The 21,065-nt window shown below is 31.7% G+C and overlaps 1 protein-coding gene across 1 annotated transcript in view; it reads left to right on the top strand.

The window, feature by feature from the left end:
- Nucleotides 1–21,065, top strand: part of LOC126856246 (regulating synaptic membrane exocytosis protein 1) — a 161,459-nt gene that overhangs the window by 103,311 nt on the left and 37,083 nt on the right. Inside the window, exons 11-12 of the mRNA XM_050604587.1 lie at nucleotides 4,438–4,506; nucleotides 18,527–18,651. Of these exons, the coding sequence (XP_050460544.1) occupies nucleotides 4,438–4,506; nucleotides 18,527–18,651 (194 nt within the window). The remainder of the gene's footprint in view (nucleotides 1–4,437; nucleotides 4,507–18,526; nucleotides 18,652–21,065) is intronic.

Raw genomic sequence — 21,065 nt, 5'->3', positions numbered from 1 at the left:
TTTTCTGCACGGATTAAAAAACTACAAGCATCTCAATTAAAGTGCGTTTTATATCCCTCTTATTTCATGTTAGTTTTCTTGGTTTATATTATTGCAAAAAATAATATAATTTTTAAATATGGACTATATAATATATATATATATATATATATATATATATGTGTGTGATGTGTGTGTGTGTGTGTGTGTGTGTGTGTGTGTGTGTGTGGTGTGTGTGTGTGTGTGTGTGTGTGTGTGTGTGGTGTGTGGTGTGTGTGTGTGTGTGTGTGTGTGTGTGAGACGTATATGAATAATTTTTATTATACATTGTGAGCAGAAAGATTTTATCACCATTAATCGAGAGACTAACTTAGTTCGATGCAGTATCTTTTTATTATAGCTGACCTAGTTTTTTTTTAAGCCTTCCGATAAAAGCTTCTATCACGTTTAATTAAAATTAAAAGAAAATTATCTTTTGAAGTAATTTAAATACACAGTGTTTTAATACAGAAAGAAAGAAAGATTGATTCGTAAATTTCCTAAAATACGTGTGAACATATTTTTTGAAAAATCATTTAAAATTTGTTCAATTAATAATTATATCTTAAATTATTTGTAATATTACTTATAAGTAATATACATATAGTGTATAATAACGCAGCTCTCTCATTGTGAAGCTCGAGAATTAAAGAGAGAATTAATGTAACTGTATTAATCATTTTACATCTATCAAGTTTTCGGATTGTTACATAATCATTAATTGAAAAATTAATCATAATAAAAACAATCATAGTTCGTCTGATGAGATTGAGGAAATAAGAAAAGAAAAATTTATCACGATTCCATACGTACCATCCATCTCTGAACGAATCAAGAGTATAACAAAGGATTTGGATGTCAGACTGTCTTATTTTAGCTTAAACAAATTACATCGTTTCATCAAAGTACATAAAGACCAGGTACCTAAAGCATCAAGTAGCAACATTATCTATAAAATAAATTGCGATGCATCGTATGTCGGCCAAACAGGCAGACAATTACAAACAAGAATCAAAGAACATCGTAACCACATACGACGTCACATTCCGTTATTACTGACCATAGATTACAACATAATCATGAAATAATTTAAATGGAACGATGTCAAAATATTAGACATAGAAACAATTTATAATAAACGCCTGATAAGTGAAATATTATTTATCAAAAGACGGAATAACAGCCTAAATTTACAAACCGATACCGAAGGCTTGCATGAGGCGTATGTCAACACAATAAACAAGCTCCCGAAAGTTTAACCTTTGATTGTATACATTGGCCTAGACATATTACAGACGTTATATTGATCTCGCTCACTCTTTAAATCGCTTATATCAGAGTCACATCTTTACTTACTGCGCACGTGTTACGTGTAAATACGCTTGTTTGATTAATTTAAGCTTAGCAATGTGGTCTTATTATTACTTGTGTTCACTTTTATTAATCATTAATTTAAAATTTACAACTACTACTATGCGACATACCACGATGTATGGGATCAATCAATCACTTCGTAAGTTTTAAATTTGAAGTGTCTCTTTAGAGGTGTGTCTTTTTTATAAAAATTTATATATATATATATATATATATATATATATATATATATTCCATTGTGTTATCTTCTTCACTCTTCAGATATGCATGCTCATTCATGGCATACAGTGAAGAATCGTCACGATTGACTGATGGATTGTATCCACATTTCCACTGCCCTCGAACAATGGAAGAGACATGCCCTATGGATGACGCTCACACCGCTTAATTTATAATTTGAATTTCTTTAATTTTTATCTTTTTTTTTTGTTTAACCCTTTTATCTTTTTTTTTTTGTTTAATAATTTGAATTTCTTTAATTTTTATCTTTTTTTTTTTTTTGTTTAATAATTTGAATTTCTTTAATTTTTATCTTTTTTTTTGTTTAACCCTTTTATCTTTTTTTTTTGTCTAACCTTTTTTTTTATTTTAACAAAACTGACATGCCCTGCGTTTAATGTTCACATATTGAATACGTTTACGTGCGTCTTTGTCGAAATTAATTTATTATTATTATGTATTTGCGCTGAGGATGAGTCAAAGAAAGGACCGAAACGTTCGCGAATGTTACAGAGTTTCAATAAACTAGAAAATTGCACCTAAATTACTGCGCTGGTTCCTTCGCGTATCCCGGTTTGTTTTGACCAATTTGGAACTTTTATATAAACTTAATTTTAATTGAAAAACATTAAGAATCAGAGAATTCGTTTTGGAAATTATTTCACACGATAGTGATATCGTTCCGTCGCGTTTATAGAAAATTGACAGCTGACGCGGACAGTTGAAAAGTACGCGGCAAGAAGCACTTGGACGACTGCCAACATGTACGGGTTCGGGAGAATTTTATCGCGAGATCGGTCGACACAGCGTATTTTCCTTCTCGTCGTGCGGGTCACCGAGTTACAGCTGGAAAAACCGTTTCATTTTTCTCGCTCGACAAGCGACTATCCCACGTAGCTCCGCTATATCGATTGCAACGACGCCAGTTTATCGCGTATCAACACGACATGCTACGAAAGCTACGTGCGAATCGCGATCTGTCCACGTGTTCATTAACGGAATGTCGATCGAAAGGTGGATTACGCCGTAGTCTGTTTCGCCGATAAGCTGTGATGCAACAAGCTGCGCACGAGATGCAATGAAAAAGGTGAGAGCGAATTTCTCCATAGAAAGAGAGAAGGAGAAAGAGAGACAGAGAGAGAGAGAGAGAGAGAGAGAGAGAGAGAGAGAGAGAGAGACAAAGGGGAAGAGCAGAGAGTTAAGAGGAGGTGTGAAGATAACCCCTGTGCTAAAGTGATTGTATGTAATTTTACGATGTGCAAGTTTGCTGCTGCGACGACGGATAACGCAGTTTACACGAGAGAGTCGTTTGTTGAAACTGTTAGTGAGTCACGTAATTGATTTATGCCTGTAGGGCCGAGGCACGGTCTACGCAACATCTCGTGAATTAAAGGAAATTCACACGAGTGTGCGACGAAGAGCAGTAATAGGTGTCGTGAATTAATCAATTCGCATGTTAATCGTTAAATTTATGTTTTTAATGTAAAACAAAAATATATCACAATTTAACAACTACGAGAGACTCTTTAGAAAAGATTTTAAATGTAAATTACTCTTTGTTGTTGTCGATTCTCAATTTTATCATCATGCAAACACACATATACGTATTCAAAAATTGTTAATTTTTTAATTATTGTATAAAAAATTTTTTTTATATCAAAAATAAAAGAGAGAAGAGAGAAAGAAGAGAAGATTAACAGATATATCGTATTAGCTATAACAAACTTTTATCATCGCAATACTCTTGGGAGGCGTTCGAGTTTCTCATTTAAATAGTTATGTCCTTCGATATTTACTTAACGCAGGAGATTAATTTGTTCGCCAACAAACACACCGTGATAACAGGCGCGCGGAGTGAGGAGCACGATGGAAAGATAATCAAGCGCTTTTCGTGTTAAGTAATCGCACGACATTCAAACTCTCGCTGCGTCCACAGCTAACGAAGTTTACGCAGAAGCGTGTTTTACGAGTTTTTTTTTTTTTTTTTCATTTGAAGTTCAAGAGATTTGAAACTTAAAAATATATAAGATTAAACAATTTCTTTGCACATGTTACAATGAAATTTATCTTTAAAACGTTTGTCTCTCTGTAACTTTTTAAAATTATTGTTTTTTTTTTTATTTTAAGTGAGAAATATATAAATTATTTAATACTCTCATAGTACTTTATACTTCTTATTCCCTTTTGTCTTTCTGAAGAATACATCTGCGGTTAAATACTCATTCATTTTCGCCTCGTCGCTTCGACAGGTCTATTCCTATTCTAAGTTTGTCCGCGGGTCATTGTTGGATCAATTTTTCAAGTTTTCGGTGACGTGTCGAGATCGAACATAGATGGTATGCAATCGAGGTTAACGCCAAAATCGTCTTCATGCTACATGGAGCAGAAATCGCCCGGGCGCATAAAAAGGGAACTGCTCCGAAAATCTCGATGATGCTCTTCTCGCTTCGCCTCTTATAGTCACCGTTGCTCTTAACGTGTATTAAACAGAAGGATTTTCGCGAAATACATCGGCAATTTTAATTAAACTCATTCTTCTGCGAAACGATTATTTATCAGCCTACGACAGACAGCTACTATGTAGTTGGAGAATGCAGTCTACATGAGCAATCCGACATGATAACTGTTAACGACAACGTTAGAAAAGAAATTTCATTATTTATTAATTTATTTATACTCATTTTTATTCCTTCTTATTAAATCTCATAAAGTTTATTTTTTTTTTTTCAAACATCATTAATATATCAAAAGATGAAAGCTAGTCATTATATTTAAAGTTTTTAAGAGATAAAATTTTCAAACTTATATATTTTCTATCTTTTTCAGCTCCACGAATGAATGCGAAGAGGAGAGTGAAGTTGAGGAGAGATCCGGTCATGGATAAAGGACATAGAAGTAAGTATATAATTAGAGCACAAATTACCACCATAATTAAAGCACCTTTGAGGCATTCAAAACTTGAAATTTAAGAAGAGTTTAAATTTGCTTTAGATTCTCTAACTTCTACCGATCCGCCAAAGTTCTCCGACACTGATATATTGATGATTCATATCATTGATATCTACTACTGGGCGAATAATAATATGCTTCATGTCGTCTCTTTAGTCTTGAGTATTGACTTTTCGTGAATCACATTGAAACTTTTAGCATTATTGATGCATCAGTCCATTCCGCAAACATTAGTATGTATGTATTAAAATTATATTAGTAAATATAATTGTTTGACGATCTAATATATATATATATATCCTAAGAGGGAGATTATTGTTATTAAAAAATTTAAAATAATTTGTAAAATATGTTTTCTTTTTAAATATGCTTTTGAAATTGCATATTGAAATAAAAAAATTATTAAAATATTTACTTATATGATATTAAAGTATTTAATGATGACTTGCTTATGATTAAAATATTTAATTTAAGTTGTGCTTATATAATTTTTATTTATACTAAATGTCTCATAAATTTTTTTTATTTATACTAATATAAAAAATCATATTAGTTTGCTTTTTTTATATAAGTTACTTATTTATTTATTTCTCTTATCCTTATATAAAACTTTATAGATATCATTATTTTATCTTTAAAGATTATTGTGACATTGAGAAAAAGATTTAAATTTCAAACAGTGCACAAAAACAATTTATAATAAAATTAATAAAACAATTTATAATAAAATTAATAAAACAATTTATAATAAATTAATAAAAATTTTAAAGATGAGATTATATGACATGACATACATATTGAAAAGGACTTGATCGCAATAAAGTGAAAGATCAAGAGAAAGTTTTGCCTTGGCATAATAACAAAATGAAATTATACAATATAATTATAATAAAAATAACGGGTAGTTTTCGCGAAAAGAAATTGCTGTATTGCGCAAAATAATTGCTCGTTAAAAAGGAGGTGCAACAGGTTCGTAAGTTTGGTGAGATAATAATCAAGAGATTAACGAATTGTGAAGTACTTTGATAGAATCCAAGTTAATCAGCAGCCGGGGACTATGCGACACCATTAATCTTTCACCACTCCGCGGAACTCCATCTCTCTTTGTCATCCTTTCACGAGTCGTTTCCTCTTTGACTGACTCTCTTCCCCTCCCCCTTCCCCTCCCCTCCCCTCCTTACCTTCCTTCTTTCTCTCTTTTTCTCTCACGCCTTGTGTTTACCCTCCACATCCATTGTCATTTTACACCTCGGTCTTTTAGAGCCTTTTATAGCCGTTCCATTGTGATGTCCCGTGTATCGCCCACATTTACATTCTCCATGAATTATGTATTTTCATCTACGTAGTCGAGGGCTTGATTTCAATAATCAAATCTAAAATTAAACCCTAGGCATTTGAAATAAAATGAGTTTGTGAAATTCTCGAAAAAAAAAATTTTTAAACTCTTATCACGCGTATGCATTGTACGTATCATTACTTCAACTTATTATCATTTCACGTGTGCATATCCGATCTTATATTGTATATGACAGGCGTTTGTCAACGTGCTACGTCATATACGGACGCGGAATTCTCGATGATCGATATAGCTGTTGCTCCAAATGGATGACGGTTTGTAATTATATCAACTACAACAACTAACTAGTGTGCTCATCAGATAAATAGCAGATAAATGAGCGGAGATGAAAAAGAGAGAGAAAGAGGGATAAAGAGACAGAGAGAGAGAGAGAGAGAGAGAGAGAGAGTCAGCGCAACGATTCTAAGCCTGCGCCTGACGAGTAGGCGTGCGATTGACATTTAATTATTCGTTGCGCATTCAAACTCTTCTTCCTCCACAACACGTGCCCGCGTTTTCTCGTTGTTCTTTCTCGTTTCTGCACTGTTACAAAAGCGCGAAATATACCGATTACGTCTTAATGATTAATTAAAAAGCCAAGCTAGAAAATTCAAAATTCAACCCTTCGATAGCATCCGATCAAAATTTCAACAATTATTTACTATACGTAGAGAATTTTTCATATATGTAATAGTATTTCAGTTAAATTAATTATTAACAAATTTTTACGCGGTATGCGTTGCGAATTATTTTAATAAATTATATGCTTGATCAATTGAATTATGTCGCGAATGTTTTTGCAATCGATGTTTTAAATCGATTTCCTCTCTCTTTTTTCTCTCGTACGCGGTTTACTTTCTATTATTTATATATATTCGTTAATCTCGAAAATTTTGCATGATTATATAATTATTGCGCTTGCTGTTATCAAATATGAATACGTGTGTAGGTGTACGCCGCGCTTAATATTTAAAACAATTATTGCATTTATTTAATGATATAAAGCTCTCGGGCGTGGCAAGTGCATGGGTGATTTAATGGTTTCTGTTTTATTGCAGCTTTGTTCAATACCGAGACGATTAAATTATAATATTACATGTATTTGTTTATTTATATTATTGGTCTATTTATTATATTGGTCTAGAACGGAGATGTACATGCGATTTTTCTAATTTTAATAACGCAAGCAATAGGCTTGGGATAAGAGCAATTAAATTAGGAAAAAATTTTTTAAATGCACATTGGTTATTTGAATTTAACAATAATAAAATTGCGCATCAATACCCGCGCCTATGCTCTTATTTACGCCAGTTTTCTTCATTAATTTTATTTGCACACACACACACACACAAATGGATCTCAATTCAAGACAAAATATATAATTATATATTCATTTTTATCGATATAACCATTTAACGATTCAAGTTTGATTCAATACGAAATCATTAATCTAAAAACGACAATTTTTATTCTAATGTATTTTCATGTGTCATTACGTACGATTTTTTTCATTTTTTATTGTTCGTTATTTATTAATAATGCCTGTAATATAAATACAAAAAAACTTTGAAGCTATTATATTTTAAATTGATTTTTGAATCTGATAATTTCGCGCAGATATTTGCACGTCACACTGTATTTTCACAGTTCATAATTTTCATAATTCAGAAAAACAAAGGATTTGCAATTTGCGAGCTGATTTGACCAATGCATATTACACATTGCTCAAACATGCTTCTTGTTTACGTATGAAGCAACACCTACTAATCACGACATCATCAGCCGCACTAATACGTTGTAATCACACAGAAAGCACAATAATGATGGATCCGCTTTGCAATTCGCGCAATTCGAAGGGAAAGCCATTAAACGCGATGATACGTAATGCATGGACGTAAACTGGATATAGCTGTAATAACCAGGATGTAATTTCGCAATGCTTTTCCACGAATGACGATATGGCAACATCTCATTGAATAAATATAGAATATCCGCATTTGTGGGCAATTATTGTCTAAAATTGAAATAATCAAAAATAAGAGAGAATAAAAGAAAATAAAAGAAAGCTGTCAAACATTATCGAATTGTCAAATCAATTGATCTTGTGTTAATCTTATTTGATATTTACGATTGAAATAATTAAAAAAGGCAATCCTGATAAGCGCCATAATACATCTCAATATAATGTTTCGTTATTTATTCTTATTCCTCAATTGTCAAAGTTGTGAAAATCAAAATGATATTAAAATAAATTAGATGAAAATTGTGCAAATTAGAAAATTGCACATTGCTTTTCATTATTTTATTTCGTTCACAAAGCTCATGCTCTTTAAAGCAAGCGAGTTTTTCAATTTTTGCTTCCTCATAGAGGAAGATATCTCTAAGATTTGCAGAAGCTACAGCTAATACAGACATTTCTCAACAAATTCAAACTTTTATAAAAAATAAATCCTTTCACAAATTCTCACCAAATTTAATACCAACCATTCTTTAATGACATTCTATCTATTTAATAATATTTTCGTTAATTTATTTTAGTTAAAAAAATTTAACCCAATATCTCGAAAATTGCGGAAGTTAGAGATTGTACAATACATTCCGTATATGCATACATACATACAGAGATTTTCTAAAAATATGATTTTTCGATGTTTTGGAATATTTTAAACCCATTGGCATAGAAAACGAAAAAAATTATTTTCTCATGAAAAAACAAAGCTTCCTTTATGAGAAAGCAAAAGAGCTTGCATACGCGTATCTTGTCCGCAAAAATGTCACGCGTTTGTTCCTCGCGCGCTTGAGGATCCATTTAAATGGATATTCGGGAAAAACCGCGAATATGCAGAGCTACGGATTTCAACATCTTTCCATAAATAATATAGCGCGGCGCCTAGCGCGTGCCAAAGACCTGTCATCCCGTCCGTCCTCGCACGAATCCCCAGATTGCAGGCACAGTCGTCCAGCTCTCACCGCACACATCGGTCGTTTGCGCACACAATTCTATCCCGGGATAATAGCTTTTCGTACGAATTCGCACACACGGAACACATCACGGGACGCAGCCGCGCTCGCGGAATATGCGGAAGGTGCGCGATCGATCGGGCCTCTCCTCTCTCCCTGTCACTCTTTCTCTCTCTCTCTCTCTCTCTCTCTCTCTCTCTCTCTCTCTCTCTCTCTCTCTCTCTCTTACCGCGTACGGCTCAATAGAGACACGTTAACGTAAACGGACGTGTCTCTCGTGTATTTTACGAGCCCGTTTGTAAACCGCTCATCTCGCCGCACATCCGGATACACGTCGATCACCGCAATCGCCCGTTGTCTTGATCTCTCGCTGTCTCAATATTCGAAGGTATCCGGTCAAGGGAATTTTATTAAAAAAAAAAAACAAGAACTCGCAAAAGAAAAAACTTTTGTGAAAGAAAAATTATTGATCTTTCTCTTTCTCTTGTATATATAAAGTTATAAAGATTTAGAGTTATAAACATTATTAGTAATCTCAATAAGTTTGAATCAGTTTTCAAAAATATAATATAAAATATAAATAATATAAATAAATAGAGCACGGATGCTTAAAAAAATCTGTATTCTGATAGATTCAATTAAAAAAACATACATTACATGGGAAGGAAAAAAAAACCTATAAATTTTTTATATAAAGCTGGACGTTCTCCCATCTTTCTGCCGATTAATTTCTTAAATGACAGATTGCAAGAGAATATATTTTTTTATAGGCTGCGTATTAATCGACACAACAAACTGCAAGCGTGATTCGTTCCATTTTGCGAAGGCTAAATACTTTTTGCGGAACGGGATAATGCACTAAGAGAAACAAGGATGTTTGGAATTAACGATCAACAGGTTGACTACGAATGCAACAGGAATCTGTTTTGATTTAATCATGAGAAATGGGGCTGTTTACTGTAGCAGAATTTTGGCGAATATTGTCCGGGCTATTTGATCGAGATGTACATGTAACATGCGAGCGAACACGACAGACTAGAAGGGAACCGGTGCTCGATACATACATATGTACATATATAACGTATAAATATTTACGTCAAGTTTTTTTTTGCAAGAGATCGTGGGGAAAAGTAATGATGCGTAATATTTGCGTATCATTTACTTAAATCGATGTATTGCAAGAAAAGTTATTTGTGCATTATGGTTATACATGGTATATAAACTTGTTAATATTATTTATATAAAAAAGAGATTTATAAAAAAAAGAGATTAAATTTATCTAAAAATCTATGACGTGTGCATTTGGTTTATTTAATTAATTTTCAAAATTGAAAATTTCATATTTAAAAATCTTAAATATCCTTGTACATCTTAACATTTACGTAAAGAAACTTGGCCTACAATAAAAATTCAGTAATATTATTTATATAAAAAAGAGATTTACAAAAAAAAGAGATTAGATTTATCTAAAAATCTATGACGTGTGCACTTGGTTTATTTAATTAATTTTCAAAATTGAAAATTTCATAATTAAAAATCCTAAATATCCTTGTACATCTTAACATTTACGTAAAGAAACTTGACCTACAATAAAAATTCAGTAATATTATTTATATAAAAAAGAGATTTACAAAAAAAAGAGATTAGATTTATCTAAAAATCTATGACGTGTGCATTTGGTTTATTTAATTAATTTTCAAAATTGAAAATTTCATAATTAAAAATCCTAAATATCCTTGTACATCTTAACATTTATGTAAAGAAACTTGATCTACAATAAAAATTCAGTAATATTATTTATATAAAAAAGAGATTTACAAAAAAAAAGAGATTAAATTTATCTAAAAATCTATGACGTGTGCATTTGGTTTATTTAATTAATTTTCAAAATTGAAAATTTCATAATTAAAAATCCTAAATATCCTTGTACATCTTAACATTTACGTAAAGAAACTTGATCTACAATAAAAATTCAGTAATATTATTTATATAAAAAAGAGATTTACAAAAAAAAAAAGAGATTAAATTTATCTAAAAATCTATGACGTGTGCATTTGGTTTATTTAATTAATTTTCAAAATTGAAAATTTCATAATTAAAAATCCTAAATATCCTTGTACATCTTAACATTTACGTAAAGAAACTTGACCTACTATAAAAATTCAGTAATATACTATAGTGCTAATTATGTTATGGCTCAATATAGATCATTAATAGCCAATAGAATACGGCTTGAAAAGCCATAAAGTTAACTCTCTTAAAAGCAATACAATAATGACGAATTAATACTTACGAATTTAACACAAGTAAAATCAATACGTGAACGTAATATTTGAAATGAAATGAAATGAAATGACGGTTAAAGAATTATGTAAAAATAATAGTTGAGTGACGGACGTTTTCAGAATTGTCCTACAAAAATACAAGTCACGGGATACAATTGAGTGACAACCCGGAAACAAATTGCGGCGCGCATACGATTGTTCATGATAGATTGTAAAAATTTTCCACATGACAGCAGACGCGACGCTCGCATGTAAATCTCGGTAACAATGCAAATTAATTCGTAGATCACGTTTTCCAGAGTATGAATTATCACGGCCAGCGCTACTGCAAACTATAATTTAGAGCGGAACGCCTCTCGCTTTGTCACTTCCATGCGCGTGACATCGTTATACTTAATATAAGAACAGCGGTAGGTGGAGACGATTTATTTCACTCGGACAATAATTATAATTAAACGACGTCGGCAAGGCGGAAAAACATGGAGTTGCTGCTGGGATTTAATTCCGCGCAACAGCACGGCCTGTAATCTCAACATGACGTATTTAAACTTTTACTTCGAAACACGTAATCGTTGAAAAAAGCGTTGACCGCGTACAATCCATTAGTTTAATAACATTGTCAAGAAAATAGATCTTGACAGATTACATACGTTTGTAAAACACATGTTTAACATATGTTTGACACATGTTATGTTTCTTATTTATAAAAAAAAAAAGTAACAATGACATTTACACGTATATACATGTTTAATATAACATGAAACTATAGATGTCATAAAGTAAAGCATGTCCTTATTTGATAAAAAAAAACAATGCTTTTTCTAAAATATTCGGGACATAGTGCTCTTTTATAATTCACTCCACATCTCTCGATCACTTCAAGTCTCTCGATAACTCTTCCGAATTATCGAGCGCTCTTTTGTATTTAAGAATATCATTCCGAAGAAAGTCATCATCTAGATGCTATATACAGGGTGTCCGATAATTCGCAGATTATCCTTTAAGGGAAGGTAGAGGGTGTTATTCTGAATAGAAAAGTCCTGTATCATTTTGTGATTTTCTCAATATTTAAGAAAATATTAATTTTAAAAGATCAATTGACAGTGGGAGGCATCTTCGCACCGCGAGCTTTTCGCGGCACTTCGTTGGCTGATCTTTTAAAATTAATATTTTCTTAAATATTGAGAAAATCACAAAATGGTACACGACTTTTCTATTCAGAATAACACCCTCTACCTTCCCTTAAAGGGTAATCCGCGAATTATCGACACCTTATATATATATATATATATATATATATATATATATATATATATATATATAATGTTTGTATAAAGAAATTTTTTTTTTCCTTTTTTGAATATTTAAAGCTATCTACCTTCGGAAATCGAGAACCGACAATCACGAAAACAAGGGTAAACTTAATGGAAAGGACGGACAAAAAAATTATACGTATATTGGATTGCAAGTGAAAAGTATTATCATTATGTACGTACATAGATTTCAAGCAAGATCTTTCTGTGATTTATTTATTACAGAAAATTATACGAAAGTACGCGAATAAAATAATTACCATTCTCACTTTGCCTTGCAAAATTGAAGCTTTTTAGAAAGATGTTTCTAGTTGCAGAGACAAAGTAAAAATAATGTGCGACTTTTTTATTTGAGTAAACTAAAAAAAAATATTTAAAACAATATAACTTTGTAATTGTTGTAATATTTATTATATTGTATATTACCTTCTTATTTCATTTTTCTCTACACGGTATAAAATTCAACAAATTTTTTTCTTTTCAGAGATACTAACGATTTGCACGATAATTTTTCACCTTGTCTTGAAATTGGTTTGGAGTAATAAATATTTACATATTTTTCTAAAAGTTAGATGCCAAACCATGATTTATATTCAATACTTAATATTATGATATACTGCCGTTAATAAATAATCTCATATTAAATCAAGCTGCAATTTTATAATTTCGATTAATTTTCATTTATTAATTTTAAACATGCAAATCATTTGACGATAATACAATTCAGAATTAACATCATTATCGTGAGCGTAGAGTAATACATGCAAATGAGCAACACACTCTATATTTATACAACCTGCGTATTGTTTGTAATTAAATCGCCTTTCTTGAACGCAAGTTCTTGAACGCAAACATCAGTTTTAATTAGCTTTGTCATTTTCAAGTGCTCATATTGCGCTCCTCTTCGTTTCGCAAACAATCGCAGCAATATTCTATCAGTTTGATAATATCTGCTTTATGTACAACCAAGAAAATTTTTCTTGAATTTTGAAATATATTTGAGAGAAATACTTTTTTCATAAAATTTAATTACATTTATTAAATTCAACATTATGGTAATTCAAGTAAGATTGGCAGATTTGAAAAATAATAAATTCAAGAATTAAAAAAGTGATATTGATTTAATAAAGAATGCTTTCGGATTATTGAGCAACTCATCGTCGATTAATATTGAAATATATTTGAGAGAAATACTTTTTTCATAAAATTTAATTAGATTTATTAAATTCAACATTATGGTAATTCAAGTAAGATTGGCAGATTTGAAAAATAATAAATTCAAGAACTAAAAAAGTGATATTGATTTAATAAAGAATGTTTTCGGATTATTGAGCAACTCATCGTCGATTAATATTGAAATATATTTGAGAGAAATACTTTTTTCATAAAATTTAATTAGATTTATTAAATTCAACATTATGGTAATTCAAGTAAGATTGGCAGATTTGAAAAATAATAAATTCAAGAATTAAAAAAGTGATATTGATTTAATAAAGAATGTTTTCGGATTATTGAGCAACTCATCGTCGATTAATATTGATAAAAAAGAATACGCGAATGCAGAGTTGCTAACAAATTCGATACGATGCAAACAAGCTCTATGTTTTAGCACACAGCTCATTTCGACTGATACTTATTGATAATTGCCATAGCGTTGCGAGGGAAACCTCTAAACGGATTGCTCTCGGAGTTATCCCGGCGTTACGACACAAACGAGATTCTCTTAACCAGTTCGTCAGAGCATTAACAGATAATCTCGCTACGCTGGAGAGCTCGATGACATTGATCAATTAAATGGTACGATGTCGCGTCCACGTCGTATCTCGTTAATGTCGCGTTTGTGCAAACGCAAGTTCGCATGTCAACCAATACGACAGTAGTTCGAAATGACAACCGATTCGCCGATAGGATTGATTTTAAAATTGCGACTGTTTCAACCACGAGAGACGTCAACGTGACGTTCTAATTCGATTTATTTCAAATATTCTCAAGTGAGATTTTTTACTCTTCCGTGAATTGCGATTTCGTTCGATAACGCTTTCACCGATAACTCTTTGATAATTTCTCCGTGTATTCAATATGATACTGATACTAGATTCTTTAAAACTCACATTGCGTAAACGCAAACTCTATTAAAATAATATTGTAAAATAAATAAGTAATATCTTTGTATTATAAACTATATAATAATATAAATTCATTAATATATTATTTATAATATATCCAACACAAAAATATTATTTTCCGCAAACAATTTCTACAAGATTTTCTTATACTCATCCTCCGCTAGCATTGTCGCAGACGAAAAACTCTATTAAATCAACAATATACATTTCGCGAATGTATCTTTACGATTCGAGCATCGAGGTAAGATTATGCGCAGCAATTACAAGTGGGATTAATTCGTACACATCAGAACGAAATTACGCGGCTAGCATGATAACACTTAATTAAGTGCTTCTCCTCGCGCGCTCGCGTTTCGAATTTCTCACGTTAATACTCACGAAGACAATACTATTACAGGCGGCGGCCAGCAATGTCGCACAGCTGACCACGTAGGCGTAGATACGTTCGAACGCGAAGGTGTTGACTGCGTTCGCAATCCGCATAGCACGTGAGACAACGTAGGTGTCTTACTTGCCCCTTCCCTACCCCTCTATCATCCCTTGTGTACCGAACTGCACCTTCGACATCTCGTCCTCGACCACCCTTTTTCCGTGCCCTTTCGACCCACCCGTCATCACAATAAGATGCTTCAGCGTCCCATGCCTACGTTGTTCCGTAACACGACCTAAAAGAAGATGAGTATGTGAAGAGATCGTTTCTCAGAAGGGAAAAAATGTTTTCCCGCAGTACTGAGAAATGAGAAGCGTGGGATGAATGGATTAAGCTAGTTATATTGATTCTTTCCGTATCTTTCTATCAAACATCGAAAGTAAATGTTTAGAAGTTTTAAATTATTATTCTAAATTAGAACAGCATTTAAGGATTTTAGCCACTAAATTATTATTCTAAATTGGAACAGCATTTTAGTCACTTTCGATAATAATTTAATCCCACTTCAATTCTCTTGATAACCAATAAATCAAATAGATTCTTAAATAAATATTAAAAGATAATAAATACTAATAATTTTAAAAATTAATTTAAATTTTTTGAAGTTACATTTTTTATTTAAAAAAATTTCCTATAAACATACATGTCCAGAAATACTTCGTTAAAAAATTTACTTAAAACAAAGGATAATTCCAAGATTGCATTAATAGGGCCCTCCAGAAGGACAACAATTTTATTAAAAGTAAAAGAAAAATAATTTTTAACCAAATTATCAAATATGTTCAAAATGATATTCCTGTTCATTTATGCAATTTTAGCATCTACGCAATATTGACTTTTTGAAGTTTATTAATTATTACTTTTTAATGAAGCGTTTCTGAATCTATGTTTATAGAAACTTTTTTGTTTCAAATTCAATTTTCTATAAGACCCTTGAAAGAAATTTTATTGACCTGACCTGGAAAATCCGAGTATATATATATATATATATATATATATATATATATATATATATATATATATATATTAGATAAAATATATCTTATATAAATAACTTCTCCAATTGAACAATGCTTAATATAACTCATATTTCTGATAATTTTTTTTTTCTTAAATTGTTCATGCACGATTGTATCCTTAGTTTTATAGAAAATTTTTATGGAAAAATCGTAAATAACGAATGATATAAACTTGTTTTTACGAACGTGAGAAACAAGTGGAGTAGTGTGCGGGTGAAGCTGGAAAAAATCGACTTGGCAATCTCTTTTTTCTTGCCCGTAGCGCAGGGAACAGCCAAATTACGAATGTTACGTGCAATTATTAACAAATCTCTCCGTTTTCATCACTAATATCTCTTCCATTTTTCTCGTCCTACATGCTCATCATGCCGCGTCACTTTATTTATGCTCGTTAAAACTTTGAAAGCGAGTTACGTTGCTCCATCCGCACAAATAGCGCGAGAAGAGTGAACTTTTTCAACCTATTCTATGCGCTTTTCCCGGCGTAAACGCGATCATTGTTCGGTGAACAAGAAAACGATGATCGCGCAATCTTTTTCCGCAAAAATTTCCGGCATTATTAATTTCCATTAACCCCGATAAACTTGGTTTCTGTCAGGAATGGAAAACTAGTTCGTAAATATGTTTGCAATATTCTCGAGCTGAATGAATTTTATATTTCTATTTACAATATTGTACAGTATTTTAATTATATTAATTATATTAGGTATTTTAATTATATTAGGCTTTAGATAATATAAATAATAATAACAAAACAATAATATAATATAATATAATATAATTAATATAAATAATAACGATAATAATAATAACAATAATAATAACAACAATAACAATAACAATAATAATGGAATAACAATGAAATAATGGAATAACAATGGAATAATAATAATGCAATAATAATAATAATAATAATAAATGGAATAATGACAATAATAATAATGGAATAATGGAATAATGAATGGAATAATAACAATAATGAGCAATGGAATAACAATAATAGCAATGGAATGGAATGGAATAATGATAATAACAATGAAATAATAAATAATAATAATAACAACAATAATAACAACAACAACAATAATAACAATAACAATAATAACAATAATAATAATAACAATAATAATAAAAACAATAATAATAATAACAATAATAATTATAATAATAATAATATAATATATTAAATAATTAATCTCTCCTTAATCATTTATTTTCGGAAGATCTGCTAATTCTTCTGTTTTTTTTCGAAAAGTAACACTCAAAGAAATAGAAATAATCAATTCTTTAAGCATTTTAATCCCATTGGACAGCACAAATCCGATGGAAATCCAATGTAAATTCCATAAAACAAAATCCGTACGATGTATAGATCGGAAAAGTGAAACGGATCTCCCCTCATTGTCTATAATCCCCAGAGCTTTTACGGGAACATTACATGAGTTCTCGTCCTAATGGACATAGGATCTACGGTAACCGGCAATAAGGCGGGTGTCTGTCGAATTCGCGCGAAGGTTTATCCAGATGTTACAAAATCCTTAGGGCTCGAAATTGGCTTAATCATGTCGGATTATTGTTTCCGTGAAAGTGCGCTTAATCGCAAGATGCGATTGAGACACGACACTGTGGATTCCTTTTGTCAGGCTAAGTGGAAAGTAAATGTGTCAATTTTCAGCAATATAAAATGATTAAAGATTCTCTCAACTTTTTTCACTGAAATTTTTTAATCCTTAAAATTGGTATGAGAAAATGATGATGCATTTTCACTAGAGTAATACTTTATGCAATATCTTAAACCGAGCTATAATAATTGATATGCAAACTTTAAGAACAATTTCCGCTGATATCTTTGTATATGCGCGTGCGCATGCATGCGATATCATCATAAAAATTAGAATAAGGAACTACTTATAATTATTATAATTATTAAGCAATATTATAACTTTTGTATTTAAATCCGGGTTTTTTTTTTAAACTTACTGTTTGCCAAATTCTTATTTTTTATTAAAAAAAAAAAAGAAAAAGAAAGAAAAAAAAACGTCTCGACAATTGGAGATGAGAATTAACTTATAATTAATTGAATTATAAATTTAATTGGGCGCGCGTTCAGAGCTCACTAACAATAATATAACATTGTTACCTTAACAATCGGCGCAATTTTCGCTCACGTTTACAGGAAGCGAGCGTGGGTGTTAATTATTTTCCTAGACCTAGTGTTGCGGAATATGTATTGCATAAATTGCCTGTATAAGGAGAGGAGAGGGAAGGGGAAGGGGATATTGGGGTAAACAGTGAGTCCGGATTAAACATCGCCCTGCAAAACGTGAATATGTCCTCTTGGAGAAGAGGTCGGTGCGTGCGATGCGCGCAGCCATGCGTTCTCGACTCGGTGACGTAAATCCTACCCACGGAGACGAGACATTCGCAGGAATTATGAACGGTGGTGCATGACACTACCTACGCATTCTCAGCCCACGTTATATCCTTTTGTTGCAGCGCGCGGATTTGGCATGAGAGTGGTGGGTGGCAAGACCGGATCGGATGGGCGCAGCTTCGCGTGCATCGTGTGGACCGTACCAGGTGGCCCTGCCGAAAAGGCCGGCTTGCAACAAGGCGACAAGGTACGTGCAAGGCACATGTTGATGTTTCATTCTACATAGAATGTTGTAATATAATTATCATATACATGTATTAACATCTACATTCAAAGAATAATCCTGAAAAAGTTGCTTACACAGTTGGAAAATTTGTTTGTTGTTAAAAAATATGGCAGTTCAAATTTTTGTATTGAATATTTAAGAGATTTATGTGTTAATTTAACATATTGCTGTTGTATTAATTGAAGTCAAATGTTAAATTACTAAAACAATGGAAAAAAAGCATAGAAATAACACAATGTGTGTTCATATTTTTAATTTTATACAATAAATATGTTTCGTATTATTAGTGACAGGATTTATCTATTAAAATTTACAGGAAAAATGTTAACTTCATTCTAAAACAAGAGCGTGAGTGAGAAAATTTATCTTAAATTACTATAAAGTTTGCATTTATTTTATAGTATTTAATATTATGTTAAATTAACATTCATATTTGTGTGAGCCGTTTAAGACATGCGATATATATGTTAAATTTAAACCAAATTTTCCAACCGTATTACGACTCGATTCCCTATTGTCTCTCTCAGATTTAAACAAGTTATTTGTTATCATCTGTTTATTGTCCAATATATATTTTTAATGCACTAAATATTTTGGAATAGCATGTTTAATATTTAAACGCTTAAAGTTTATATTATTATATTACATGCTATTTTTATAAAAAAAACGTGTAGTGAGAAATTTGAATATATTAATTAGATGTACACATAAATATAATCCATTTTTATTACTTTTATATAAAAAATTAAACTCCTTATTTCAATCGATCAAATATTTGTTCGAGAACATACAAAATTATGATAAATTATTGACGTTACTGCCATTCTATTTAGATTCACGCGATAGGTTTTGCATTTTTAAAGTGCGATAATTTTGTACGTATGGCTTTCAATGTTTCTAAAATTTAACCATTTTGTCAGTTCTTTATTTTTATATATGCATTTATGAAATGAGAGAAAACTCTCTACTGTTTCAGCCAATCGTATACAGAATAACACTCAAATAACATAACATAAATATTCAATATACCTGGAAAGCAAATATAGTATGGCGACGAAAATATTTTCCTGTCATACATTCATCGTTCTACCTGTCCAACATTGTTATAAACGATAAAGGCGCGTAAATATCGACAGTTTGTGACGCATCGATTCTAATTAAATTTAAAGTTGAAGTATACTGACAGTCAAGCGAAAAGAGCCATTCTGTTCGCTTGCATAGTCATATTAAAATTAAAATTGATCAATTTTATTTAACGTCATACAAGCTGCATGCAACTGCACAAGCTCATTATGCATTAATTGTGGGGCAACCAGTTTTATTATAAAAGTATCCATATTTACGATCTGGATTATTAACGTATTCATATCTATCGCGATGCAAAACGCAAACTTTAGGACAAATAAATTAAAATTAGCTGCTTATTAAGCGTAAAATAAATATAATGTGTGAAGAAAAAGAATATCTATTTAATGTTTTTACACGTCATATTTACGTAATGCAAAATCGAAGCAAGACCTATATTTTTCGACTTATGTTTAAATGGTTTTGCAACAGCATGATACTCAGACGTCATTCAAACGTCAATCTGCATAAAAAGGCGGAAAGTACAATCCCTTGAATTCTCTATCTTTTTCCTCGAGTGTCATCGCGCACAAAGGGTCACGGTATAGATAGATGCGCGCCAGTTTCGATCGATCGACAAGACGAAGAGAGACGCTCTCTCGCTCCTATTTGCCGTCATTACATTTCCATAAAGAGGTTCCGACGATGATCGCTTATCATCGGCGAGCTTTCTTCTCTCGGCTCAGCAGCAATGTCTAATGAGGAACGTGCAGACATCGCACAATAGCCGGCATTCTCGTTACGCGCGCATTATCCCTCTTAAGATATAAAGGAAGCGTGTTTGCCTCCTCCTCCTCCCCTTCCAGCTTTTCCTCGTTTTTCTCCTCGATGACTGAATATCGAGTCGGGATTAAGAGAGAATGGAGTGCTCTGAATTTCGCGAAACATGAAAACGGGAAATGGCAAACATCCTGACAGGCGTGACATACTTGTTGCGCGTAACGAAAATTCACACCGCGACGTTTCCGTGCGAATGGAGCTTTGTTTAATCCGCTTACGTACCGTTGTTTGTAAAATCGAAATGGGCAACAAACTCAACATCTATTTCGATCCATCTATTCATTACTGTCCAACTTTAGATTAGATCTCCGTTAGAATTGACTTTCCTTAATTTAGTGCACCCTACTACAAGAAATCAAATTCGAATACATGGTATAATTGAATGCTAATTTATTGATCTAATTACGAATTTATTGTTCCTTTTAATTAAAGAGAAAATTGATATTAAAAGATGCAAATATTGATTTGAG

Source organism: Cataglyphis hispanica, chromosome 18, assembly GCF_021464435.1.
Source record: "Cataglyphis hispanica isolate Lineage 1 chromosome 18, ULB_Chis1_1.0, whole genome shotgun sequence".
Lineage (NCBI taxonomy): Eukaryota > Metazoa > Arthropoda > Insecta > Hymenoptera > Formicidae > Cataglyphis > Cataglyphis hispanica.
The sequence above is the reverse complement of the archived record's forward strand: the minus strand, read 5'-3'. Positions and strand labels throughout refer to the sequence as shown.